General features: G+C 54.1%; 2 protein-coding genes across 4 annotated transcripts in view; both read right to left on the bottom strand.

Moving 5' to 3' along the window:
• ELL (elongation factor for RNA polymerase II) overlaps positions 1-2,399 on the bottom strand; it is a 76,158-nt gene extending 73,759 nt beyond the window's left edge. Inside the window, exon 1 of the mRNA XM_068980405.1 lies at positions 2,265-2,399. Coding sequence (XP_068836506.1) covers positions 2,265-2,399 — 135 coding nt within the window. The remainder of the gene's footprint in view (positions 1-2,264) is intronic.
• Positions 2,400-12,608: 10,209 nt separating this feature from the next.
• Positions 12,609-22,791, bottom strand: FKBP8 (FKBP prolyl isomerase 8). Of its 3 annotated transcripts, none has more exons than XM_068979891.1 (9): positions 22,712-22,791; positions 21,019-21,332; positions 17,933-18,102; positions 17,723-17,811; positions 17,225-17,445; positions 16,251-16,423; positions 14,161-14,238; positions 13,547-13,678; positions 12,609-13,113 (listed from the first exon to the last, which is right to left on the bottom strand). In XM_068979891.1, exons 2-9 carry the CDS (start codon positions 21,305-21,307, stop codon positions 13,027-13,029), a joined length of 1,239 nt encoding a protein of 412 aa, XP_068835992.1. In that variant the 5' UTR covers positions 21,308-21,332; positions 22,712-22,791; the 3' UTR covers positions 12,609-13,026. The 3 variants fall into 3 exon arrangements, with proteins under 3 accessions (XP_068835992.1, XP_068835995.1, XP_068835993.1); XM_068979894.1 differs by having other exon boundaries at positions 17,225-17,442; XM_068979892.1 differs by having other exon boundaries at positions 22,608-22,737.
• Between the last annotated feature and the right edge of the window lie 1,711 nt (positions 22,792-24,502).

Here is a 24,502-nt window from a genome sequence, read left to right as displayed (position 1 = left end):
AAACCCTCCCTCTCCACAAGTTGCCACTGGCAAACCATACAGTCGCAGTGCTAGAGAAGAGAAAACGCTGAGCTGTGACAGTCACATAAATCAGGATGCTTCAAAACGCACACTGTGCTAATAGCCAATACACGTCTCTAGGCACACAGGTTCATCAGGTCACCTTCCCCGTGCCCACCACCCAGGAACACTGAGTGCCCGGACTGCCCCGGTCTTACCTCAGTCCACGACACTGCCTGTCTGGTAGGATTAAATACAAAATTGCCAAGAAACTCCAATCACCTGTCCGCCTCTGAGAAAAATGGAAGTTTGAGTCACCCCCAAAACTCAGCCCAACCAGTCAGGTTAACACGACCGGCCTGCAGGAGACGCTCTGTGAGGGAGCCCCGTCTGGCTGATCAACACGACGTACACAGCTGGGCTCTGCGTGGGTCGAACTTGAGTCTGCAGTTATACCTTCACCCTCACACGAGGAAGATCCAGCTTAAGGGATGTAACCAACACCCTAAATTAAAAATAGCAGCGTGACAGCATGAGGTGGACGCATAGGCGGGCCTTCCGGGCAACTGGAGCCAGGGAAGGCAGCATGGCAGGGAAGGCGGGGCTCCCAAGCCACCGTGACCAGGTGCCAAGTTCACCTTATTTACACGGCGCAGGAGCTCTCCCCCAGCTGTTTCGAGGAAAGCTCGCCTTCCTGCAGAACGAGTCGGAATTGCCCAGGGGGAAAAAAGACTCCGGGCTGGGATTCTACAAGGAAGGGAGGCTTCACCTGGCCATCCGGCCCCCTCCTCCTCACCTGCAGGGGCACCCCAGCCTCACCGGGGGGAATCTCTTTCGGACAAGGTGGGCGCTCGCTCTTCCAAAATAGACGAACTCCCACTTCAATGAAGGGGAAACCGAGACAAGAGGACAGGAAGGAAACTGCCCCCCAAAGTGGGAAGAAGGGCGGGAAGGGTGGGCACTGGGAACAAAACAGGGAAAGAAATTCCGGGCTTAGCTAATGGTGCCGAACAAGCCCAGGGCAGGAAGAAAGCCGCATTCCTTCCTAGTTAGTCTCTCTCCTAACCCGCCCGAGGCCCCCCCATCCCCAGCACACGCACTCACACGCACACACACACACAGGGCAGGGCCTCCCCGAACCTGACACCAGACCCAACCCCCTAACCACTGGCTATGAAGCCCCAACTTTCCACGCAAGGAGGAAAAGGACCCCCGCAACCGTTTCCCCTCAGGACCTGACCATTGGGCACCTGCAACTTCTGTCCCAACACAGGAGGGGGGCGCCATGACACAAACAGAAATGGGAAGCAGCAGTTTCTGACCACCAGCCCAGATGTGCTCCCCAGTCAGGCCTAGGGAGACGGTGCACAGAAGCCCGTCCCCAACACCCCTCCCCCGGTGGGCCAGGTGGCAGAACTGAAACGCCTCCAACTTCCCCAGAAGGGCCCAAATCGGCCCCTGAGAAGTGTGAGAGTCAGCGGCCAGGTGCGGTGGCCAGAGTGCCTCCCCAGGTGCCCACCCCAGGCTCCCATGCTAGGAAAGGCTCCATGCCAGCAAGCCCCCCTCAAAAAGACTCCCTCTTCCTAAAGGTGTCCAGCGATTCAGGGTCACCTGGGGAGCTGGGAAAACGCTGTCAGGTTCTGCCCAGACTTCTCTTCCCAACAAATGAGTGAACCCGACTCCAGGAGCCTCACCGGAAAGCGTCAAAGACGGCCCCCAAGCGCAGACAGAACCTCCCCACACACAGTGAACAGGACCCCACAGGAGCCCCGACAGCGGTGACCCACTGACCCACCCCGCCAGTGACCTAGGCGGAAAAGCTGCTCCCGGGAGCGCAGTCAGCCATCCCTACCAGTCTCCCTGCCAAGCAGCCAGACAGAGAAGCCCTAACCCCCCACCTCCTGTGCTCGGACAGCGCTACCTCTACCCCCTCCCCTGGTCAGGTGAGAAACCAGTTCCTGCCCAGGTGCCGGGTGAGTCCGGAAAGGCCCCGGACGCCTCCAGGTGCCGACAAAGACGCCCCCCGGACCAGGAGCGCGAGTTCTGGCCCTTCGGCCGCCCTCGGCCGCCCGCCAGGGTCGCCTCCCGAGCCGAGGCTCCCCGCTCTCCGAGTGGGACATGCGCCCACCCCGCGCCCCGCTGGCCCAGAAACCCGCGAGCAAAACCTCAGACGCCGGACCCCGCACCCCCTAGCCAGGACGCCGCGGAGAGGGGCGCGCGAGGCCGACCTGCGCCCCGACGCCCGCGCCGAGTCCGCCGCTCACCTGGCTGGCGCGGTAGCTCTCGAAGGCCCTCAGGGCACTGTCGGTGAGCTTCACATGGAACACGGACACCTTGCTGCCGTCGCTCACCCGCCCGCACGACAGCCCGTAGCTCCGATCCTCCTTCAGCGCCGCCATCTTGCGACCATCGCTCCCCCGCCCCCCGCTTCCCGGCTCCGGGGCCGGCGGCGCGCCGGCCACGCCCCACCCCGCCGCCCGCTGACGCTCTGCATTATTCATGAGACGCGGCTGGCCACGCCCCCTAGGGGCCCGGCTGGCGCCGTATTGCCCGCCGACGTGCTGCATGATTCATGAGACCCGGCTAGTCGCGCCACGCTACGGGCCGAAGGCGGCACGCAGTCACCGCCCCTGTTTCCTGCATATTCATAAGGTTGGATGGCCCCACCTCTCAAGGCCCCAGAGGCGTCCACTTCCGGGCCCGGACTCCGCCCCGACACGCGCACTCCTTCAGGCCCCGCCTCAATGTGTATTATTCATAACCCTGACTCAGCCAAGCGCGTCGAAGCCCCGCCCCACCAGCCGCTGACGTGATATATTATTTATGAGGTCTCTCCAAGTCTTCCGTCTTTGGCCTCTGTGGAGAGTCCCAGCGAGAGCGTGGAGGGGACCGGGCTGCGCAAAACACGTGGGGGTGCGGAAGCAGAGGCTGGCTGGGTGAGTGGGCGTGTCTATGCAAACCGAGCCCGAGTTGGACGCTGGGTTGCGCTGCTGGGTCTTCCCCTAAGGTGGGCCCGGGGCTGTTGGGGGATCGTGGGGGTTAGTGAACTTTGCTCTTCTGTAAGACTAGACTTTTCATAGAATACAATCCTACATCCCCAAAGGACCCTGAGAGATGGCGGTTATCGAGCTCCCCAATTAAAAAAAAGTCACGTCATAAAATTAACCCATTTAAAGTGTACAATTTTTTTATTACGAAATTCAGACTTAAATTGAAGAAAGTAGGGAAAACCACTAGACCACTCAGGTATGACCTAAATCAAATCCCTTACAATTATAGAGTGTAAGTTAGAAATAGATTTAAGAGACTAGATCTGGTAGACAGAGTGCATGATGAACTATGGATTCATGACATTGTACAGGAGGCATGGATCAAAACCATCCGAAGAAAAAGAAATGCAATAAAGCAATATGGCTGTCTGAGGAGGTGTTACAAATAGCTGTGAAAAGAAGAGAAGCAAAAAGCAACAGAGAAAAGGAAAAATATACCCATTTGAATGCAGAGTTCCAAAGAATAGCAAGGAGAGATAAGAAAGCCTTCCTCAATGATCAGTGCAAAGAAATACAGGAAAACAATAGAATGGGAAAGACTAAAGATCTCTTCAAGAAAATTAGAGATACCAAGGGAACATTTCATGCAAAGATGGGCTCAATGAAGGACATAAATGGTATGGACCTAACAGAAGCAGAAGATATTAAGAAGAGGTGGCAAGAATACACAGAAGAACTGTACAAAAAAGATCTTCACAACCCAGATACCACAATGGTGTGATCACTCACCTAGAGCCAGATATCCTGGAATGTGAAGTCAAGTGGGCCTTAAGAAGCATCACTATGAACAAGCTAGTGGAGGTGATGGAATTCCAATTGAGCTATTTCAAATCCTGAAAGATGATGCTGTGAAAGTGCTGCACTCAATATGCCAGCAAATTTGGAATACTCAGCCGTGGCCACAGGACTAGAAAAGGTCAGTTTTCATTCCAATCCCAGAGAAAGGCAAGGCCAAAGAATGCTCAAACTACTCCACAATTGCACTCATCTCACACCCTAGTAAAGTAATGCTCAAAATTCTCCAAGCCAGGCTTCAGCAATACGTGAACCGTGAACTTCCAGATGTTCAGGCTGTTTTAGAAAAGGCAGAGGAACCAGAGATCAAATTGCCAACATCCGCTGGATCATGGAAAAAGCAAGAGAGTTCCAGAAAAACATCTATTTCTGCTTTATTGACTATGCCAAAGCCTTTGACTGTGTGGATCACAAGAAGCTGTGGAAAATTCTGAGAGAGATGGGAATACCAGACCACCTGACCTGCCTCTTGAGAAATCTGTATGCAGGTCAGGAAGCAACAGTTAGAACTGGACATGGAACAACAGACTGGTTCCAAATTGGGAAAGGAGTACGTCAAGGCTGTATATAGTCACCCTGCTTATTTAACTTACATGCAGAGTACATGCAGCAGCTGAGCTGAACTGAACTGAGTGGCTGCACAGCAGTGTGAATGTACTAGATGACTGTACTGTACACTTTCAGTTCAGTTCAGTCGCTCAGTTGAGTCCAACTCTTTGTGACCCCATGGACTGCATCACACCAGGCTTCCCTGTCAATCACCAACTCCCAGAGTTTACTCAAACTCATGTCCACTGAGTCAGTGATGCCATCCAAGCATCTCATCCTCTGTTGTCCCCTTTTCCTCCTGCCTTCAATCTTTCCCGGCATCAGGGTCAGTTCTTCACATCAGGTGGCCAAAGTATTGGAGTTTCAGCTTCAGCATCAGTCCTTCCAATGAATATTCAGAACTGATTTCTTTTAGGATGGACTGGTTGGATCTCCTTGAAGTCCAAGGGACTCTCAAGAGTCTTCGCCAACACCACAGTTCAAAAGCATCAATTCTTCAGCGCTCACCTTTCTTTATAGTCCAACACACATGCATACATGACCACTGGAAAAACCATAGCTTTGACTAGGTGGACCTGTGTTAGTAAAGTAGTGTCTCTGCTTTTTAATATGCTGTCTAGATTGATCATAGATTTCCTTCTAAGGAGCAAGGATCTTTTAATTTCATGGCTGCAGGTACCGTCTCCAGTGATTTGGGAGCCCCCCAAAATAACTTCTATCACTGTTTCCATTGTTTCCTCATCTATTTGCCATGAAGTGATGGAACCAGATGCCATGATTTTAGTTTTCCGAATGTTGAGTTTTAAGCCAACTTTTTCACTCTCCTCTTTCACTTTCATCAAGAGGCTCTTTAGTTCTTCTTCACTTTCTGCCATAAGAGTGGTGTCATCTGCATATCTGAGGTTATTGATATTTCTCCTGGCAATCTTGATTCCAGCTTGTACTTCATCCAACCCAGCATTTTGCATGATGTACTCTGCATAGAAGTTAAATAAGCAGGGTGACAATATGCAGCCTTGATGTACTCCTTTCCCAATTTGGAACCAGTCTGTTGTTCCATGTCCAGTTCTAACTGTTGCTTCCTGACCTGCATACAGATTTCTCAAGAGGCAGGTCAGGTGGTCTGGTATTCCCATCTCTTGAAGAATTTCCCACAGTTTATTGTGATCCACACAGTCAAAGGCTTTGGCATAGTCAATAAAGCAGAAATAGATGTTTTTCTGGAACCCTCTCGCTTTTTCGATGATCCAACGGATGTTGGCAATTTGATCTCTGGTTCCTCTGCCTTTTCTAAAACCAGCTTGAACATCTGGAAGTTCTCGGGTCATGTACTGTTGAATCCTGGCTTGGAGAATTTGAGCATTACTTTGCTAGCATGTGAGATTACTGCAATTGTGGAGTAGTTTGAGCATTCTTTGGCATTGCCTTTCTTTGGGATTGGAATGAGAAACAAACTTTTCCAGTCTTATGGCCACGGCTGAGTATTCCAAATTTGCTGGCATATTGAGTTCAGCACTTTCACAGCATCATCTTTTAGGATTTGAAATAGCTCAACTGGAGTTCCATCACCTCCACTAGCTTTGTTTGTGGTCATGCTTCCTGAGGCCCACTTGACTTCACATTCCAGGATGTCTGGCTCTAGGTGAGTGATCACATCATTGTGGTTATCTGGGTCGTGAAGATCTTTTATGTATGGTTCTTCTGTATACTGCTACAGGGATTCCAACTCCAGCCTGTCTGAGTTCAGGGCCGAAGTTATGGGATCCTCCACCCTTCATCTGGGATCAGTTCATAATTTTAAAATATATAATTAAAAAATATACAATTCTGTGTCATTAAGTGGAATTCACATTGTTGTACAACCATCACCATTGTTCATTTCCAGAATTTTTTCCATCATCACTGATCAGACATGCTGACAAGTTTGCCCACTGCTGTGCCCAACTGTTAATCTGGAGGCTAGGTCAGGTAAATATGGGAGCAGGCCAGGGCTGCACTGCCCCTAGAAGGGCCACATATAGGCAGGAAGAGCAACTGAGAGGCAGGTGGTCTGGAGTTAGAGGATGGAGAGGGGACAGCCAGCCAGACTGCTGAACAGAGTGAAACATGGGAGGAGCCAGCTCTGAGTGCTGACCAGCTTGTGTGTGCCATTAGAGAAAGCACTTCCCCTCCTGGAGCTGAAAGTGGTTTCAGCTGAGAAACAGACAACAGCATTAATAACAACCACCCCACGAAGAGTGCTTAAAATGCACCAGGTTCTGTTTTCAGTGACACTCACAGCTGCCTTTTGGGGTGGATACTGTGGTTTGGTCCCATTTGCCAGATGGGAAACTGAGGGCTTAGAGAAGTTAAAAAGAATTAAGAACACTGCAACTATGGGCTGTTCTGCTTGGCAACAATTATTTCTCCATTTTACACTGAATGCCCCAGTGGCTCCTAAGAGGACCCTAGAAACAATAATGGAGGGAATCATCAGGCATTGCTGTGCGCTCCAAAGCCTCTAAGAACTAGGTCACCCAAAAAACTGGAAGCCAGTTGATTGCCTTGGGGTGGTCTCTCAACATACAGTCCACGTAGCAAGCCCATTGAAAATGTTCTAGTTCTGTGATGGGAACAGTGACCCTGGCCTGACCCTCACCCTATGGGACCTGGGATGTGTCTTGCCCTCTCTTTTCCTCACTTTGCTCATCCATAAAATAGGGATAATAACAGCATTTACCCAAGGGCCTAGGCCTAGACCAAAGAAGATGCCATTATCATGAGGATCATTATTAATAGTTTTACAAGAGTTTAATCTACATAATCCCTTTCCTTTAGACATTTATGTTTGCAGTTCATGGAATTTTAAGCCACACAGGGATGAACCCCACTATTCATTAGCTGCCAACTGCTAACATATATGTTAGTTAGCTATTGCTGCTTATTACAGCATAACAAAGTGGCTTAATAAAAGGAGCAGTTATTTCATAGTTTCTGAGTGCTAAGTCTGGTATGTTTTAACTGATTTTCTGCTCAGGGGCCCATGAGGCTGTAGTCAAGATGTTGGATGGGCTATGTCCTCACCCAGAAGCTCACCTGAAGAAGGCTCTGTGTCTGAGCTCCTTCAGCTCGTTGGTAGAACTCATTTTTTGGTGGTTTTAAGACTGAAGTCCCTACTTCCTTGCTGTCACTGGGGGGCAATCTCAGGCACTGGCCATGTGGCCCCCTCCATCTCAGTAATAGAAACCTCCCTTGTGTTGAATCCCTCTGACTTCCTCTTCTATAGCCAGCAGGGTCGGGCCTACCCAGATTATCCCCATATCTTAAGGTCAACCGTGCCCAGTGACAACACCATCATGGAACCGAGATACACTGCATTCCCCATCCAGGGATGACGCAGGATAAGAGATCTCAGGGACGCCTTAAAATTTCTGCAACACACAGCCCTTAGAGACGCATTGCTGCACATCTGTCCCACAGCTTCCTGAAAGCTGAGTTGCTAGGTCAGAGCAAATGGACCTTGGGGATTTTGAAGCAAACAGTTTTGCAACAGAAGGAACATGAAGATCCCTGAGAACTCTGGAGCTGGCCCCTCTGCATGGTGGGGTGGCCAGCAAGCAGTCTGCTCCACTGCTCTCTTAGCTGGCCACCTCAGAGCCAGCAAGTCCACCTTCGGGGCCTCAGGGCTTATTTGTGCAATAGGGAGACTCACATCTCTTCTTGGGATGAGGCCAAAGACACCTGTTGTCAGGAATCCCTAAGACCACGGTCAGGCTTGGTAATTCACTAGAAGGACACACAGAACTCAGAAAAGCTCTTATAGTCATGGCTGCGTTAATCACAGTGAAAGGATACAGCCTAGGATCAGCAAAGGAAAAGGATGCGGAAGGCAGAAGCCAAGAGAAACCAGGCACAAGCTTCTGGTTCCAGACAGCGCTTAATTTTCCCAGCAACGATCATGACGACACACACAGTATACTGCCATCCAGGGAAGCACACTCAAGCCTTGTCCACGGTTTTTGTGGAGGCGGAGGGGTCAGTTATGTAGATATGGCTGATCACCCATCCAGAGACTGAGCTGATACCATGTGACCAAAAGCCCCTACCCTATTTTTCTCTCTTTTTTGGGGGGTGGGAGGGAAGGGGGCAGATGGCATGTGAGATCTTAGTTCCCTGACCAGGAAGTGAACCTGTGTCCTTCAGATTGGAAATGCGATGTCTTAACCACTGAACCATCAGGGAAGTCCTGCTGCTGCTGCTGCTGCTAAGTCGCTTCAGTCGTGTCTGACTCTGTGCGACCTCATAGACGGCAGCCCACCAGGCTCCTCCGTCCCTGGGATTCTCCAGGCAAGAACACTGGAGTGGGTTGCCATTTCCTTCTCCAATGCATGAAAGTGAAAAGTGAAAGGGAAGTCGCTCAGTCGTGTCCGACTCTTCGCGACCCCATGGACCGCAGCCTACCAGGCTCCTGTCCATGGGATTTTCCAGGTGAGTACTGGAGTGGGGTGCCACCGCCTTCTCCGCAGGGAAGTCCCCCCCCCAACCCTAAATCATGCTGTTATTGTGGACTATTTGGCATGGCCCATGGCCTCAGGTAAACTGATACTCTTATCAGTCAAGACATTCCAAGAGTCTAGAAGTAACCTCTCAGGTGCCAGTCAAGGGCCAGTCCTTTAAATGTGCAGGGTTTGTTGTGCAGGGTTTGCACAACCCACGCCTTCAGTTTCTTCTTTACTGCTCTACAGATGGGGTTTTAAGAGCCCTCATGGCTCCAGCAGAGGTACCAGGGAAGGCCTTGATTGGGTCACTGTGAGTCACATGATCACCCAGGAGCCAATCACTGTGGCCAGGCCGCTGGACGGCTCTGATTGGTCAGGCCTGAGTTACAGATCCACCCCTGAAGGCTGGTGGGGCACCAGCCCCATCTGTGTGGTAAGGAGTAAAGGTGAGTTCTACCAGGAGGCCTTGAATGCCAGGGCATTCAAAGACACTGATGATGCTACACTGGGTGACCCCAGCCAGCACTCAAGTTGTCCTTTAGGGAAGATGTGAGATGGAGGCGTGCAAAGGTCACCCTGTTGAAGTGCTCAGGAGACGTGAGCTTTCACACACAAAGCTCATTCTTCCGTGTTCACTTCCAATTCATGGCCCACTGCAAGTCGCACCCCTTGAGGGCAAGGGCTAGGCTGAGTCATCACTCAAGACAGGGTACACAGAAGGCACTGGTATACATTTTGATAAGAAAGAAAATCCATCCATCCAATCTCTGAACACAGCACACGCTGTCCAGCCAGCACACCTTTGCACATACTGTGCCTGAATTGGGAGCAAGCCCCGTCTGACATCCCCCACAGGCCTCCTGTGTCCTTAGGGTAACCTTATTGCCCCTCTGGCTCCCTACCGCTGTCCTGTTCACACCACTGAGGATGGAATGACCCAGGGGATGGATACACTTAAGTCCCCACCTGGCCCTGGCATTCAAGGCTTTTCTTACCTCTTGGCCTCAACCTGCAGTAAGATGCAGAAACAGCTGCCTGGACTCTGGAGGCAGGCTGACCTGGGCCAAATCCTGCCTGTTACTTCCAGGTAGTGAGACCCTGGGCAGGATCTGTCTCCTCTCTGAGCTTTCATCTGCTCGGCTAAGAATGGGCACAACCAGAGCAACCATGAAGAAGAGGGGCAAAGGAAGGAGGCCCAACCAGCCCGACTCCATCATCACTAAAAAGCTAGTCTTCAGGACACGTGAAACCTGCCAAGCAGACACAGAAACTCTCAGCATGGAGCAGAGTCAGAAAAGACTCACAGGTGTGTGGTCAGTGGCTTTTTCTTTTTCTAATATTTACTTACTTGGCTGCTCCAGTCTTAGTTGCAGCATGCAGAATCTTTAGTTGTGGTATGCAAACTCTCAGTTGCAGCTTGTGGGATCTAGTTCCCTGACCAGGTATAGAACGTGGGCCCCTGCATTGGGAATGCAGGGTCTTAGCCACTGGACCACCAGGGAAGTTCCTCAGTTGCTATTTGACAAAGCTATCATAGTAACTCACTAGGGGAAACAAAGTCTTCCCCACAGATGTTTCTGCAACAGCTGGACACATGCATGCATGTTCAGTTGTGCCCAGCTCTTTGTGACCCCATAGACTGTAGCTGCCAGGCTCCTCTGCCCTGGTATTTTCCAGGCAAGAATACTGGAATAGGTTGCCATTTCCTACTCCAGGGATTTTCCCCACCCAAGGATCGAACCAGTATCTCTTGTATCTCCTGCATTGGCAGGCAGATTCTTTACTAACTGCACCACTGGGAACCCAACTGGATGGTTATTTGGAAAAATTTGAACCTCAACCCCAACCTCACACCACTTAGAAAAGTTAACTCAAAGTGGCTCCTGGATCTCAATATAAAAGTTAAAGCCATAAGAGGTTTAAAAGAAAAACCAGAAAATCTCTACAAACGGCTCAGCAAGTTTTGACGAAAAGCATGTGGAATGAAGGGGGAAAAAATGACTAATTGGACTGCATCAAATTTAAATGTCTGTTCTTTGAATGAACAGAAAATGAAAAGTGAGGAACTTCCCTGGGGGCCCAGTGGTTAAAAACTGCCATGCTCCCAGTGCAGGGGACCCAGGTTCAATCCCTGATCAGGGAACTAGATCCCACATGCCACAACCAACAGTTAGCATCCCACAACGAAGAGACCCTACATGCTGCGCCTAAGACATGGTGCAGCCAAATGAATAAATGATAGGGAAATGAAAAGTGAGACACAAAGTGGGAGATATATTCACGACACACCTGACAAAAGCTTTGTCCCCAGAGTATATGACGAAACGGGCACAGAACAAGGCTGCTGCGGGCCCACGGTGGACGGACGCCAGTGCTGCACGGCCAGTGCTCAGGAGCGGCAGCAGTGACGGCCCTCACAGCCAGGCCAGAAAGTCGCCCCAACCAGCCCACAGCCCATCAGGCCAGCTTCCCAGCCTGAAACCACGGAGACCGAGCAGAGAGGGGGCATCCTGCCTGAGATGCAAGCCTCCTAGGCCTGGCCAACCCACGGCCCCCACCCCAGCGCCTGCCACGGAACCCTGTTCCCGTCAGCGGCCAAGATAGAAACCTAAGGGGACTGAGTGGTGCAGAGTAGGCTCAGTTCCAAGCTACGGCCAGATGTGCCCTAAGAGTAATCCAAGTGGCCCCGAGAGGGCCTGGAGCAAGCAGGGCAAAGATCAAGTTTCAAGGCCTGACGGCCACTTTCTGCTGGGTGGCTGTGGCCAGTGGCTTCTCCTCCTGGACTGTAAGGGGGTGTGCGCTAAGTCGCTGCAGTCATGTCCAACTCTGCAATCCTATGGCCTGTAGCCCAGTGGGCTCCTCTGTCCATGGGGTTCTCTAAGCAATAATACTTGAGTGGGTTACCATTTCCTCCTCCAGAGAATCTTCTGAACCCAGGGATCAAACTGCTCCTTTCACACCTCCTGCATTGGCAGGTGGGTTCTTTACCACTAGCGCCACCTGGGAAGCACTAGTAAGGGGCTGGGCATGAGCCAAACACTTGTGTGGTCTACCTCAGAGATCTCCTTTCCTGGAGGCAGGCTAAAAGAGCAAGAAGGAACTCAGGTTGATAAAGGTGCCAAACACTGGCTTTGGCTATCCTGGTTGGGACGGTGGGCAGCGTTTTGGGGAGAAGCTCCTATAGCCTGGGTTGTTGGGAAAAGGAGATGGGACGCAGCTCCTGGAATCAACCCCACCCCTCCCCAGAGGCCTTGCAGGGTCCAGCTCTGCTGAGCACCCACTTTTTATCACCTTTGAACATACCAGGTTCCATCCTGCTCCAGGGCCTTTACACCAGCTATGCTGCTGCCCAGATACGGGTCTGTCTGCTTGCTGCACAGCCAGACCTCTGTGGTCACTGAGGGCTCAGCACAGTCCCCAGTGAGGTCCCATCAGGGTCCCCCGCTGCAGATGAGGCGACAGAATTGAGAGGTGGGGTAAGGACCACACCTAGCAGTGAACTCCCGCCGAGTCTGATCAGGCACTCTGAGCACAAGGCCCCACTAGGCCAGGTCTGTTTCCCACTCAGCACAGAGGGTGTGCTGTGGCCTGAGAGCAGACAAGCCCCCTCTAGTCCCGGCTTGGCCACACTCACCGTCCTCTGTGACCCTGGATGTGGTACAAAAGGCCTCCGGCTCAGCCCCAAGTGACGCTAAAAGAAGGTTCCAGAACGAGCAGGGAGCGGGGTGGGAGGCTTTTATTTCACTGTGTGTGGGTGGAGGGGGCCTGGACAGAGAGCAGCAGGCAGGGCAGGAGGGGCTGGAGGTTGGAAAGGGGCTGGGCAGGGGGAGGGCTGCCCCCAGGCCTGTTGGGAAGAGGACACTGGGACTGATCCCTGCTGGGACCTCACCCCGGGGGTGGGGTGGGAATTGGGTCTGGAGCAATGAGGGCCCCCTTGCTCCGGGCTGGATGTGGGGTCCGGGCCCTGCCTCGCTTTCCTCCAATAGGGCTCAGTCCCTCCTGCTCGTGGGGCCACGTGACCCCCAAACCTCACTGCCCCCGCCCCGGAGGAGGGGGCTAGGCCAGTTAGGGCAGTGGACAGGGAGCCTGGGGGAGTTAGGGAGCACAGGATGGGGGTCCACGGTGAGTGGAGGGGATGGTGGCCACCTGGGCGGTCAGTTCCTGGCAGCAATGACCACAGAGAGAGCCACGCCCCCCAAGGCGACAGCAGTTGCCCCAAACAGCCACTTCCATGGGATGGACTGTGGATAAAGGAGAGGGAGAAGAAGGCTAGACAGTGGTCAAGACAGATGGCTTGCACCTCAGCCAACAACTACGGTCCCAACGGGCCTCCCAGGATACCACAGCCTGAAAATGCCTTGCCTACCTCTCGGAAAACTCCTACACCTGCATCAAAACTCAAGCCAAGCCCCCCTCCTCTGGTACACCTCCCCTTCCCCTCTGAAGGGAGCCAGCACTCCTCTGCCCGAGCCCTCCTGACTGTGTTGTATCTTCTGCTCTGGCTCTGATCACACAGTGCTGGGGACTCTCTGCGTCCATGTCCCCAGCACGATCCAGCATGACCCAGTTCAGGAAGACACTGATGTTGCAAAATGAAGAAGCTCCCTCTGCATGGTGTACCCTGCACACAGCCCTCCTCTGGGAGCTTCCCTGTGCCTGCCCGCCCCTGCTCACCCAGGCACCCTTGCCAGGACACTTGGCAGGCAGCCGGCTGGGGTTGCCCAGCATCTTCCGGTACAGGGCGGTCTCCGTGCTCCTCTGGGCCGCATGCTTCTTCACCAGCTTCGAGAGCTCTGCATGGATCGTCTGTGAGAGCAGAAGCCAACCACTGTTGCTAGCAGCCTGCCTCCCTGGGGCCTGGGGGCTCGCTGGGGCTGGAACCGCTGGGCCTTGGGAGCTGTCTGCTACTCGCCGGGCATTAGCAAAGTGGGGGTTGCTGTCTGCATCCTCCGAGGAGGCCAGAAGATGAGGTGGGGCAAGGGTGGCCAGAGGAAGGTTTCCAAGAAGAAATATTCTGGGAAGGAAGCTGAAAACACCAGCACTGGCCAGGCTGGCAGTGCCCTTGACCTCTAAAACCCCTGCTGGGGTGAGAGCCCAGACTGCCTCTGCAGGGGTCAAAAAGAGTCTCAGCAGGCAGGTTGGGGCCCTTCAGTCATGTACCCTCTGCTACTGCCCGGATAGAAACTCTACAGGGGAGAGCCACAGCAAGAAAGATAAGGGGCAGACCACAGGAGGAACTTCCGGACAGGTCAGCATGGCAAGTCTCAGGGTGCCCCCATTCTGCTCACCTTGTTGGAAGGTTCCAGCTTCAGGGCTGCTCTCAAGATGGGGATGGCCTCACTATACTCGCCTTGCTGGGCCAGCACCTGCAGGAGCAAGTGGGGAGTTATCACTTGGACCCAAGCTGGGCCACGTTCTCCTTCAAGAGACCCAGCTCTGCCAGGCTCCCAGCCATCTGACTAGTTCCAAGTCTATCTCCAGCAACTGGCCCAGGGCTCCAGTCACCCCTAGACTGCTCCCCGGAGCCCTCAACTACCTGCGCGGCGCGCCAGGCTCGGTGCCCCTTCCCATGAACGCTGGTTTCACCCCATGCAAGTGGCCCAGGCACTATCTCTCCTCCTCCCTCACCACCTTGGCCGACTCGAGAAGCCAACCAGAAGCTGCCAAAGCTCTGGCCACACTGAATGGTTCAGAGCCAGGCGTGTGACTCAAGCCAGCCAATGAGATCCAGCCGGAACTATGCTGGGAGCACTGGGAGGCCAGCTGCTTAGTGGAAAGGATGGCTGGCCCTTTTGGCAGAGCAGGAGGGAGCATCTTGAGAGCGGAGTGTCCCTGAGAAATGAACACAGCAGGCAGACACAGGTATCTCCGTAACACTGCTGAACACCTGGGTCCAGCTGTGACTGAAGCCAGCGAGGCCTGAAACTCGGCAGTTCCCCAAGCCATCAGTTCCTTCTGCTTGAATCTGAGTGGGTTTCCATCACCTTAGACCAGCAGACCCAAACAGGTGTGAGGCTACAAGAACCGACAGTCTCATTTCCCCCAAGAGGATTCTTTTAAACCCTGAAAAACAGGGTCAGCATCTTTTCTCTCCTCACGTTTTTATACCCAGAAAGTACTTTAAAAAACACTGGCTGGCCTGCTCAGTAAAAGTGAAGTCGCTCAGTCATGTCCGACTCTTTGCAACCCCATGGACTGTAGCCTACTAGGCTCCTCCGTCTGCTGGATTTCCGAGGCAAGAATGCTGGAGTGGGTTGCCATTTCCTTCTCCAGGTCTCTGACACACTAAGTGACCCAGCATTTGCTTATGCCTTAGTTTCCTCAGTTTACTGCTAAAAAGTGCTGAAGGCACCCCCTCTCCCAGCAGAGTGAGGATGAACAGAGACAGGGACAAAAGCAACTCAGGTCACGTCCACTCAGGCCAAGCTCCCCGCCACGCTCCACCTGCACTTACTCAGCACCTACTGTGTGCCTGGCTCTATCTGCAGCGCTAGAGATGTAGCTGTGAATGAGACATACAAAGGGCTTCCCAAGTGGCTCAGTGGTAGAGAATGCGCCTGCAATGCAGGAGCCACAGGAGACGCAGGTTCAATTCCTAGGTCAGGAAGATCCCCTGGAGGAGGGCACGGCAACCCACTCCAGTATTCTTTTGCCTGGAGAATCCCAAGGACAGGGGAGCCTGGTGGGCTATAATCCATAGGGTCGCAAAGAGTCGAACACGACTGAAGCGACTTAGCACGCACGCATACGACATACAAAATCCCCACCTTCTGGGAAGGGAAACGGACAAGAGGCATGACACCTGCCCATGCTGACAGTGACATGGGAAACAGGAAGACAGGGCAGGCGGGTTGTAGGGAGGCCTTCCTGAGGAGGTGACATCACAGCAAAGGCTTGAAGGAGATGAGGGAAGGACTCGGGAGTAAACAGGGCGTGGACAGCCCACGCAAAGGCACTGGGGCAGCAGCAGACCTAGCCCCAGTACCAACCAACAGCAGACTGGAAGGTGATGGCAGGGGGAAAGACCAGATGGCTCTCAGCCTTGAAGTCCACGAGAAGGACCCAGCTTTTACTGGGGGAAATGGCAGTCACAAGGGTTATATGCGAGGAACAATTACGGATGGGCCAGGTGGCAGTGCCGGGGAAGAGAGGGAACCTAAGACCCAGGGCTCGGCTCAAACATGGCCTCAGTCAAGGAATTGCTGTGACCCAAGCCACAGCCCTGCACCTATTTGAACCTCAGTTTTCCCATCTGTACCCTGGGGAGCTTGGTTGGCTGATGCTCACGCCCTTCTCAAGGCTGGGGTGGGAGACCAGCCTCACTGCCCTGGGATGGGGAGCCAGCCTGCCCACCGGGAGCCTGCGAGCTACAGCTCACCTTGCCCTTGCGGAAGAGAGCCTTGATGTTGTCAGGCTGGTGCTCCAGCACGAGGCTGCAGGAGCGCAGCGCTGCGCGGTAGTGATCCAGCTTCAGCTGTGAGGCCGCCAGGTTGTTCAGACACTTCACCTTCAGCTGCAGGAGCTGCTCCTCCTCCTCGAATGTCATGTCCACTGAGGGGAACAGCACGCAGCCACAGCTGCTGTGACCATGCCTCCAAGCCCTCTCCCCAGCCATCCAGCTGCAGAGCGACCAGATCCAGGCCAGGTCCACCCTGGTGGTGGAGGAGACTCGGGGGAGGGTCTCTGAGTGTCCCAGTGACAGGAGGCAGGGGACTTCCAAGCTCCCAGTGCTGTGGGACCTCTACCACCTACTCCTTGAGGGACTCAGGCCTCTCTGGCCTCAGCTTCCCCATCCTAACACAGGCCAAGACCAGCACCATCCTCAGGGCACTCCCAAGGAGTCTACAAAACGGAGCCTAAGTGAACAAGGGCCTGATCACGGGACACGTGGATCGACAATGTCTGCAGTCAACCACATTTTAAACATCTATCTGCACTCCATAACATTCCACTGACCTGGGATACAAGTCCTGACCTAGGGAGGCTTAATCACCCAGGTGGCTCAGTGGCAAGAATCTGCCTGCCAAGCAGGAGACATAGGTTCGATCCCTGGCTCAGGAAGATGCCCTGGAGAAGGAAATGGCAACCCATTCCAGTGTTCTCGCCTAGGAAATTCCATGGACAGAGGAGCCTGGTGGGCCACAGTCTATGGGGTCGCAAAAGAGTTGGCCACAACTTAGTGACTAAACCTCCACCACCAGTGGTAACTACAGGCTAGGTATAGCTGAACATCCACCCAGATTCTAGAATTTTCTAGAACATTTTGAATCTGGGGCCCTCTGTGGCTTGAAGTTTCTAGCACTAGTGGGGATGGCTCTGCAGGGAGGTGCTGGGATTTGACCTGGCGGTCACCTTTGGCACTGGAAGTGATGGCCTTGATGGCGAGGTCGTAGGAGTTGGCAGCCAGCACGAAGTCGGCCCGCTGATAGTGAGCATTGCCGCACTCCCGCTTCCGGTTGGCCAGGGCCACACGCTCCTGCCCCGTGAGCATCTCCAGGTCAGGCCCATCCACAGCAGTCTTCAGAGTCACCTCCAGGCACAGGGCCGCGTGCGGGGGGATGTATGGGCTCCTGCTGGGGGATGGGATGGGGATAGCACTCAGACCCAGCGGCCACCGTGACTGAACCCCCAGGCACACTGGGATGGCTCAGGAGCGGGCGGGAAAGGGCTGCCACCCCCTCCTCAGTAAAACACAAGGGGAGTTAACTCTTGCTCCCCTTGAGCTCCGTGGCCTGGAGCAGGATCTCCCTCGCTGAGCCTCAGACTCCTCTTCTATGGAGTGTGCAGACAGATGGGGTCCCACCCACTCCTGCATCCCCACAGGGACCCCTGTAAGCAGCAGGTTCTCACCTGCCCTGGGGGCCATAGCAGTACTTGGAGTCAGCAGTGACCATCGCCGTCTCCCCGACGTCCATGAGCGGGACGCTGAGATCCAGGGCCTGGGAGGGCGGGGGGGGCAGAACTGGTGGAGTGGGCCGAGCAGCAGCACAGCGGAGCCTGCACACCCCCCTACGACCAGCACAACCCCGCAGCTCACCCCCGCCCCGCCCCTCCTCTCACCTGGATGACGTCGCAGTCGCCCAGGGTGAACACCAGCTCCGGCTCCTCCTGTACTCGCGTGCCATTCTCCAGCGACGTCTGCAGCCGCACAGTGACCACCTGGCCCTTGGTTGGGCGGCTGGAGCCCGGTGGGCCTGGAACCAGAGTCTTCTTCCTCAACAGCCCATTCCCTGCCAAGGAGAGGGAACAAACAGGCTGTCACCGAGCGGCTGAGATGAGTGGCTGCCCCCTGGGCAAACTCTCCCGTCACCGGCAGCTCTGCCTCTCCTGGGGGTGGCACAGCACCAGGGCACAAGCTGAGTTTTCAGTGGCCCCTCTCCCACTGACTGGGCAGGTGACCCCATGCCTCTGGGTCCCAGTGTCCCTGGCTGGACAGTGGGCATGGAAGTATTGATTTGGGGACTGACGATACTGGCCCTGGGATGGGCTCCGTGAATGCTGGCTGGTCTGTTATCTTAAGAAAATCAAAGGAGGGGGGATATCCCTGGAGGTCCAGTGGTTAAGAATGCACCTTCCAAGGCAGGGTTTGATCCCTGGTTGGGGAGCTAAGATCCCACACGCAGCAGGGCAGCGAAGCCCGTGGACTGCCACTGCTGAGCCAGCTCACCACAGCTAGAGCAGCTCACACTCCATGACAAAGAACAATCTGTGCACAGCAGTGAAGATCGAGCACAGCCAAAAATTAAGAATGAATAAATGAGGCTTCCCTGGTTGGCTCAGTGGTAAAGAATCCACCTGCCAATGCAGGAAATATGGGCTCAATCCCTGATCTGGGAAGATCCCACATGCCACAAAGCAAGTAAGCCCGTGCGCCACAACTATTGAGCCTGTGCTCTAGAGCCCGGGAGCCGCAACTACTGAAGCCTGCGCTCAGCAACAAGAGGAGCCAGAGCAATGAGAAGCCCACGCGCTAAAACTGCAGAGTAGCCCCTGCTCGCCAAAACCGGAGTAAAGCCAGAGCAGCAGCGAAGACCCAGCACAGCCAGAAACAAACTAATTAAAAGGAAAACGTCAGTATACACATACATCTAGTTAATTGCTAAATTAAAAATAATTTTCAAAAAGAAAATGGAGTTCCCTGGTGGCCTAATGGTTAGGAGTCTGCACTTTCATTGCTGGGACCCAGGTTCAAGCCCTCGTCAGGGAACTGAGATCCCACAAGCGGCCAGAAGAAGAGGAGAAGAAGGAAAACATCTCGGCTCAGTGAGGGCAAAGGGCTGAGAAAAGCCCTCCTGCCCATCACAGTCAAGGCAGCTGGGATGCCCAGAAAAGAGACTCTAGAGCGCTGCCGTCCCCTCTCCTTTGGTTCCAATCTCAGCCCTGAAACATCTGGGTCTCAGTTTACCCAGCCACGAAATGGGGTGGCTGGGGCTTCTCCTGGTGACACCCAGAGAGTAGCTTGCTTGGTCAGTAGAGTACCTGTGATGCCAGGAGTGCGTCCCGACTAAAGCACCACATCACATGGAAAGACCTAAAAGCAAAAGTAACCCCTAGCTCCCCACTCCAGCCACCAAGGAGACCACTACGTTCCTCCCCATACCCCAATTTTAGGGATGGCCAGATGGCCACAGCCAACACCTCCTGAGGACCAGGCATAAGGCCCCAGGCCCTCACAAACCCACTCCAGGAGCCCCACAATGAAGACACCCACAGTCATCCCATTACAACTGCTGGGGTGATAGAGGGCTTATACCTACGGGGCACAAGAGACCAACGTCACCTGCAGCCACCCAGTGTACAAGAAGTACCTGTATTCTGTAAGTCCCCAGGTCTGGAAAACACTGCCATGAGTCGGAGCAGACCCTAGTCTAAAGATGATGAGCAGGGAGATCTACTCGAATTGTGGAATATTCTAGAGTGTTCCAAATTTCTGCAGGGCTCCCCAACTTATACCCGCCCCTGCATCCAGTTTCAGAACCACTTATCTAGTGGATGCCGAGGGATCCTGTGTCTTGAGGCTTCTGGACACTAACAGGGGATATGTTGGTAGGATCTCAACCAGGCGCTGTCTCTTGCCCGGGGAAACTCTGGGTAAATCACAGCTTCTCTCAAGGCCTCAGTTTCCTTGTCTAGAAGCCTGAATTCTGGCCTCAGAGAGTGGCTGGCTCGAATATAAACAAACAGAGCCATCCTCATGCTCACAGAGGGAGCAGGGCAGTCCTTCCTGTCAGTAGAGAACTTCCCAAACTTTAACAGAGCCAAGGGGCCTGTGCAACCTTGGACAAGTGCCTTCACCTCTCTGAGCCTGTTTCCCTAACTGTCAAACAGGGATATGGTAGGAATTACAGCACAAGGTTGCTGAGAGGATAAAATCAGAGGATGCACAGGCCTGGCACGGAACCACTGCTTAGTAAACATCACCTGCTGCTTGTCGTTTTTTTTAGGCATAGTGAAGTCTGTATCTGTAGTGGAGGTGAAATCAGTACCAACTTGGTTTTACCAGTGTCTGTATCATTTGAATCTACTTACTAGTGATGCGCTATCATTTGTGTGGACATTAGCGTTACTGAGTGTTCTAGGTATCAGAACTAGTAGTACTGTGTTTATTTTCCAGAGCTGCTGTGATGGAGTGTTTAGTGGACGCTGCAGCACATATGGGATCTCCTAGTTTCTCTCTTCCAGGACTTTTCTCAACACTGAGCACACTAATGAAGACTATGAATGGGATGTTCCACAGATCTACTTGACCTTAGAACACAGTTTTGGGGGGCATGGGTCAGGCACTGGTCAGACAAATGCCAAGAAAAGGAATGGGGGTTGAGAGCTCTGTGTGGCTCTGAGCAGGTGATTCAGCGTCTCTGAGTCCTGTTAGCAGCTCTGAGAAAGCAAGTCATACGTGTATGTGTGTGTGTGTGTGAGAGAGAGAGAGAGAGAGAGAGACAAGAAAAGGGCTCATAAACATGAAGTGTCTCAAGCAATTGCCTGTGGCTAGTGATCACCGTGGTTACCACGTTTTACTTCCAATCTCCTTCACGACAGAGATGGGGAAACGAGGCTCAGGAGAGGAGAAGGCCTAGGCCAAGGTCATTCCCAAACCTGAGCTGTCTGGGCGCCATGGGTCAACCCGAGCCACCCCTGCTCCTTACCCAGGATGTCCAGCCACTCGTCGGGGGCCGGGGCGGGCTCAGGCTCGGGCTCCATGGCAGCCAGGAACTCTCGGGCCAGGGCCCCAGGCTGCTCGGCCTCCTCCAGTGGGGGCTGCCCCACATCCTCAAGTGGCGGCAGCTCACTCAGGTCCTCCTCTTCTTCCTCCTCCTCGCCCTCAGCGTCTTCCACCCCATCCAGCACCTCGAAGTCCTCAAGTGGGGGGACCCCAGCAGGCGGCGGAGCAGTGGGCTCAGGGTCTGCAGCAGAGGGCTCAGCACAGGATGCCATGCTGCTGGGGGGATGGGAACTGGCCCTGGTGGGGGGAATGGATGGGGTAAGAATCCCATCACACCCCTCAAATCTCCTCTGCCTCCATTCCCCACAGTGCCCATCACTTGCTGTGTGACTCAGGGGCTCCAGGCCTTAGTTTCCTCATCTGTACAGTGGGTAGAGAAACAATCCTGGTTTGTTCCAAGGATTTAACAACCCACTCACCAAACCCTGGCATCAGGTTCAAACAGCAGTAGCTATTATTAGAGTTAATTATTATTTAATCTTTATAAACACCCTGGGAAGTAGAGAACATCCCCTTGTAGAAAAGGAAATTGAGGCCCAGAGTGGCAAAGCCATTTGCCCAAGGTCACAGAGCAAGGCAACCACAGGATGCAAGATTTGGAACCTGGGGCTTAATCTGCCCAGAGTGGGTGCTGGGATTTTTTTCTGGGGGACAACCCCTGAGATCTTGGGGAGGCTATTTTTAGAGCCCAAGAGAAAAATAAAGTGAATCTTTACCAGGGCTCCCCACCTTCAGTTGTCCCATCTCCTAAGGGGAGCCTCCCAGAAACCCCAAGGCATTCCTTCGCAATACCTTCCTGAACCTAATACCACCCCCCAACACCAGGGACCGTGTCCCAAACCATTCCCTAGGAGCCCCTTCTCTCCTCAGGCCTTCTGACCACCCTCGAAGTAGCCTCCCCCTTACAGAAGTGGTCGAGACCCCCACGGCTTCTTCCCTGGACCATCAAGAACTGACTCGCTCCCCTAGGCCCCGAGCTCAGGAGGTGGTAAAACCGTCATTATGGCCCACAGCATCTCCTCCCTAACTCTCACCTGCCTGCCCCTTCCGGGCTCGGGTCCCATTTTCTGAGACCCTCCCAGCCCCAACCCCCACAATCCCCTGCGCTCGCATAAATAGCCCTCCCCCAACCCCAACCACCGCCCCCAGCCCGGGCCAGCTTCCCCCACAGCTGGTCTGTCGCCCCTGAACACTTTGATCTCCCCAGACGCCCCCTTCCCAATCCCATAACACCCTAGGCTCTCCAGACGCCCCCTGCCCCGGCCTGGCCCTCCTTCAACCTCCCACCCAAGTCCTCAACGCCCCACGCCTATTTGACGCCACCAGTCTGGGGCTCCCGACCCCCCGCAACCCTCGGGCACCCCTGGCCCTGCACGACTCAGCCGGCAGCGCCCCCACCCGCTGCTCTTGACCCTCCGTGGCCCCCACTCCTGGTCGCCCCCCCAGGTAGCACCCCCTCGGGCACTCCGACCCCCCCGCGCCCCCCAGCTCGCCTCCCCCGCGGCCCTTCACCCCGCCTAGCAGTCGCAGCCCCTGCCGCGCCGGGCCCCGGACTAGCCCAGGCCCGGGCAGTGCTTCGGGCCGACGCGGCCCCGCTGGCGCCCCGGGACACGTGCCTCCGGCTCCGGGACCCCAGCCTGGGGTCCTGCGCCCCCCTCCCCGCCCCCAGCCGCGGCCGCCGCGCCTCGGGAACCAGGCTCTGGCGCCCAGCCCCGCCCTCACCGCACCCATTGGACGCCGCCGCAGTGACTACAGCGTCCATTGGTGTGCGCGCACATCCGTCTCCGGCACAGGCACCGCCCCCTTCCTGCTTGTATCAGCGGGGAGTTCTTAAAGGGGCAGAGGCCGCCGCGCCACCCCCCCGACCGGGGCCAGGGGCGGGGGAGAGGGCGGAGGCGGGATCCGGGGTAAGGGTGGGGGTGCTGTAGATCCTAGTCAGTTCACAGGTCAGCACCGCGCAGCCTGGTCAGACTAACCGCTTGTCTGACATTCGGCTCATCTGCGAAATGGGGATAAACACCTTTATCGACGCACTCTCACCTTGAGGGGTGTTGGGAGGACAGCATTAAATGGTACTTTCTTAAGGAACTCAGGTTTGCGGGTCAGGGCAGTTCTGAGACTGCTGGATAACCCACCATGAATCCCTAGTTACTTCTGTAGATCACAGGCTCCGAGGAAAGCGACGTGCCCAAGGGCACACGGAACCTTGGTACCCCACCCCCACCTCCCCACCCCCGGCGCAACGTGGTCTGTCTAATCCCGGGAAGGTTGCCTGGTGCAAACTGGAGGAACTCAATAATGGCTAGGTTAACTGCTGAAAGAGCAGGGCCACTGGGAGGAATCCCGCCTCCTTTCTTCCCCTGCTGGAGTATGATAAGGTGCCCATGGCCCCAAGGAGAAGGTGGCAGCTTTGATTAGAAGGGGTTTTATGGCTCGTGTTTTGAAAGGGGGGGCACTTACTCCTCCTTCACTCTATTTTTTTTTCTTCCTGGCAGTTACCCTCTTCCAAAATGATCTTGCTAATTCTTTGGCTTCCTCTAACTCTGCTCCATTCTGGAAAGAATTTTGCCTGTTTTATCCTTACCACCTCCTTGAATGATGCTTAGGGTCTATGGGAGTTAAATAGATGAATGAGTAACTGAATTAATGAATAAATGAAACGCTGGCTTTTGGAGGTAGCTAACATTGTGGGAGGTAAATCGCTTTTGGAGATAATTTGTCAGATAGGAGCTCTGAGGTCACCTCCTATTGGAAGCTCTCCCTGACTTCCCCAAGGCAAGACTAGGTGTCTTGATTGGTGCAGTCTTGGTATACTTCATCGGGGATTTACTTCTGTCTGTGCCATCTGTTGACTTCTGCCTCTCCCAGTAGACTGGAAGACCCTCCAAATCTGGGAAGAATATGTTGTTTCTCATTGTTTTAGTCCTGAGACCTATGTAGTGATAGCTCAGTCAGTAAAGAATCTGCCTGCAAGGCAGGAGACCCAGGTTCGATTCCTGGGTCAGGAAGATCCCTTGGAGGAGGAAATGGCAACCCACTCCAGTACTCTTGCCTAGAGAATCCCATGGACAGAGGAGCCTGGCAGGCTACAGTCCATGGTGTCGCAAGAGTCAGACACCACTTAGTAACTAAACCACCGCCAAATCTAGGAAGAATATATTGTTTCTCACCGTTTTAGTCCTGAGACCTACATAGTGATAGTGCCTGGCGCAAAACAGGGAGAGGTATTCAGGGAAATCACTGTGAAAGGAAGGAAGGCTGGCCAGCCAGAAGAGGTGGTAAGATAGCAGGATTATGTGAAATTGCCTGGGAATGAATATCAAATAAACCTTGGGCCAGTCTTGGTTCTGAGGGACTTGGACTAATCTCTGCTCATCTCTGGATCTGTTTCATCTGCATAATGGAGT

This window comes from Capricornis sumatraensis, chromosome 9 (assembly GCF_032405125.1).
Source record: "Capricornis sumatraensis isolate serow.1 chromosome 9, serow.2, whole genome shotgun sequence".
Classification (NCBI taxonomy): Eukaryota; Metazoa; Chordata; class Mammalia; order Artiodactyla; family Bovidae; genus Capricornis; species Capricornis sumatraensis.
Note: the sequence above shows the minus strand (reverse complement) of the source record. Positions and strands in the feature narration are given on the sequence as shown.

Excerpts from the sequence above, each read along its gene's own strand:
- FKBP8 (XM_068979891.1), bottom strand. The coding sequence starts at position 21,307 with ATGGCATCCTGTGCTGAGCCCTCTGCTGCAGACCCTGAGCCCACTGCT. Across the intron at positions 17,812-17,932 it reads GCGACTGCGACGTCATCCAG|GCCCTGGATCTCAGCGTCCC; the intron begins GTGAGAGGAGGG and ends CCGCCCTCCCAG. Across the intron at positions 16,424-17,224 it reads CATCACTTCCAGTGCCAAAG|TGGACATGACATTCGAGGAG; the intron begins GTGACCGCCAGG and ends TGTTCCCCTCAG.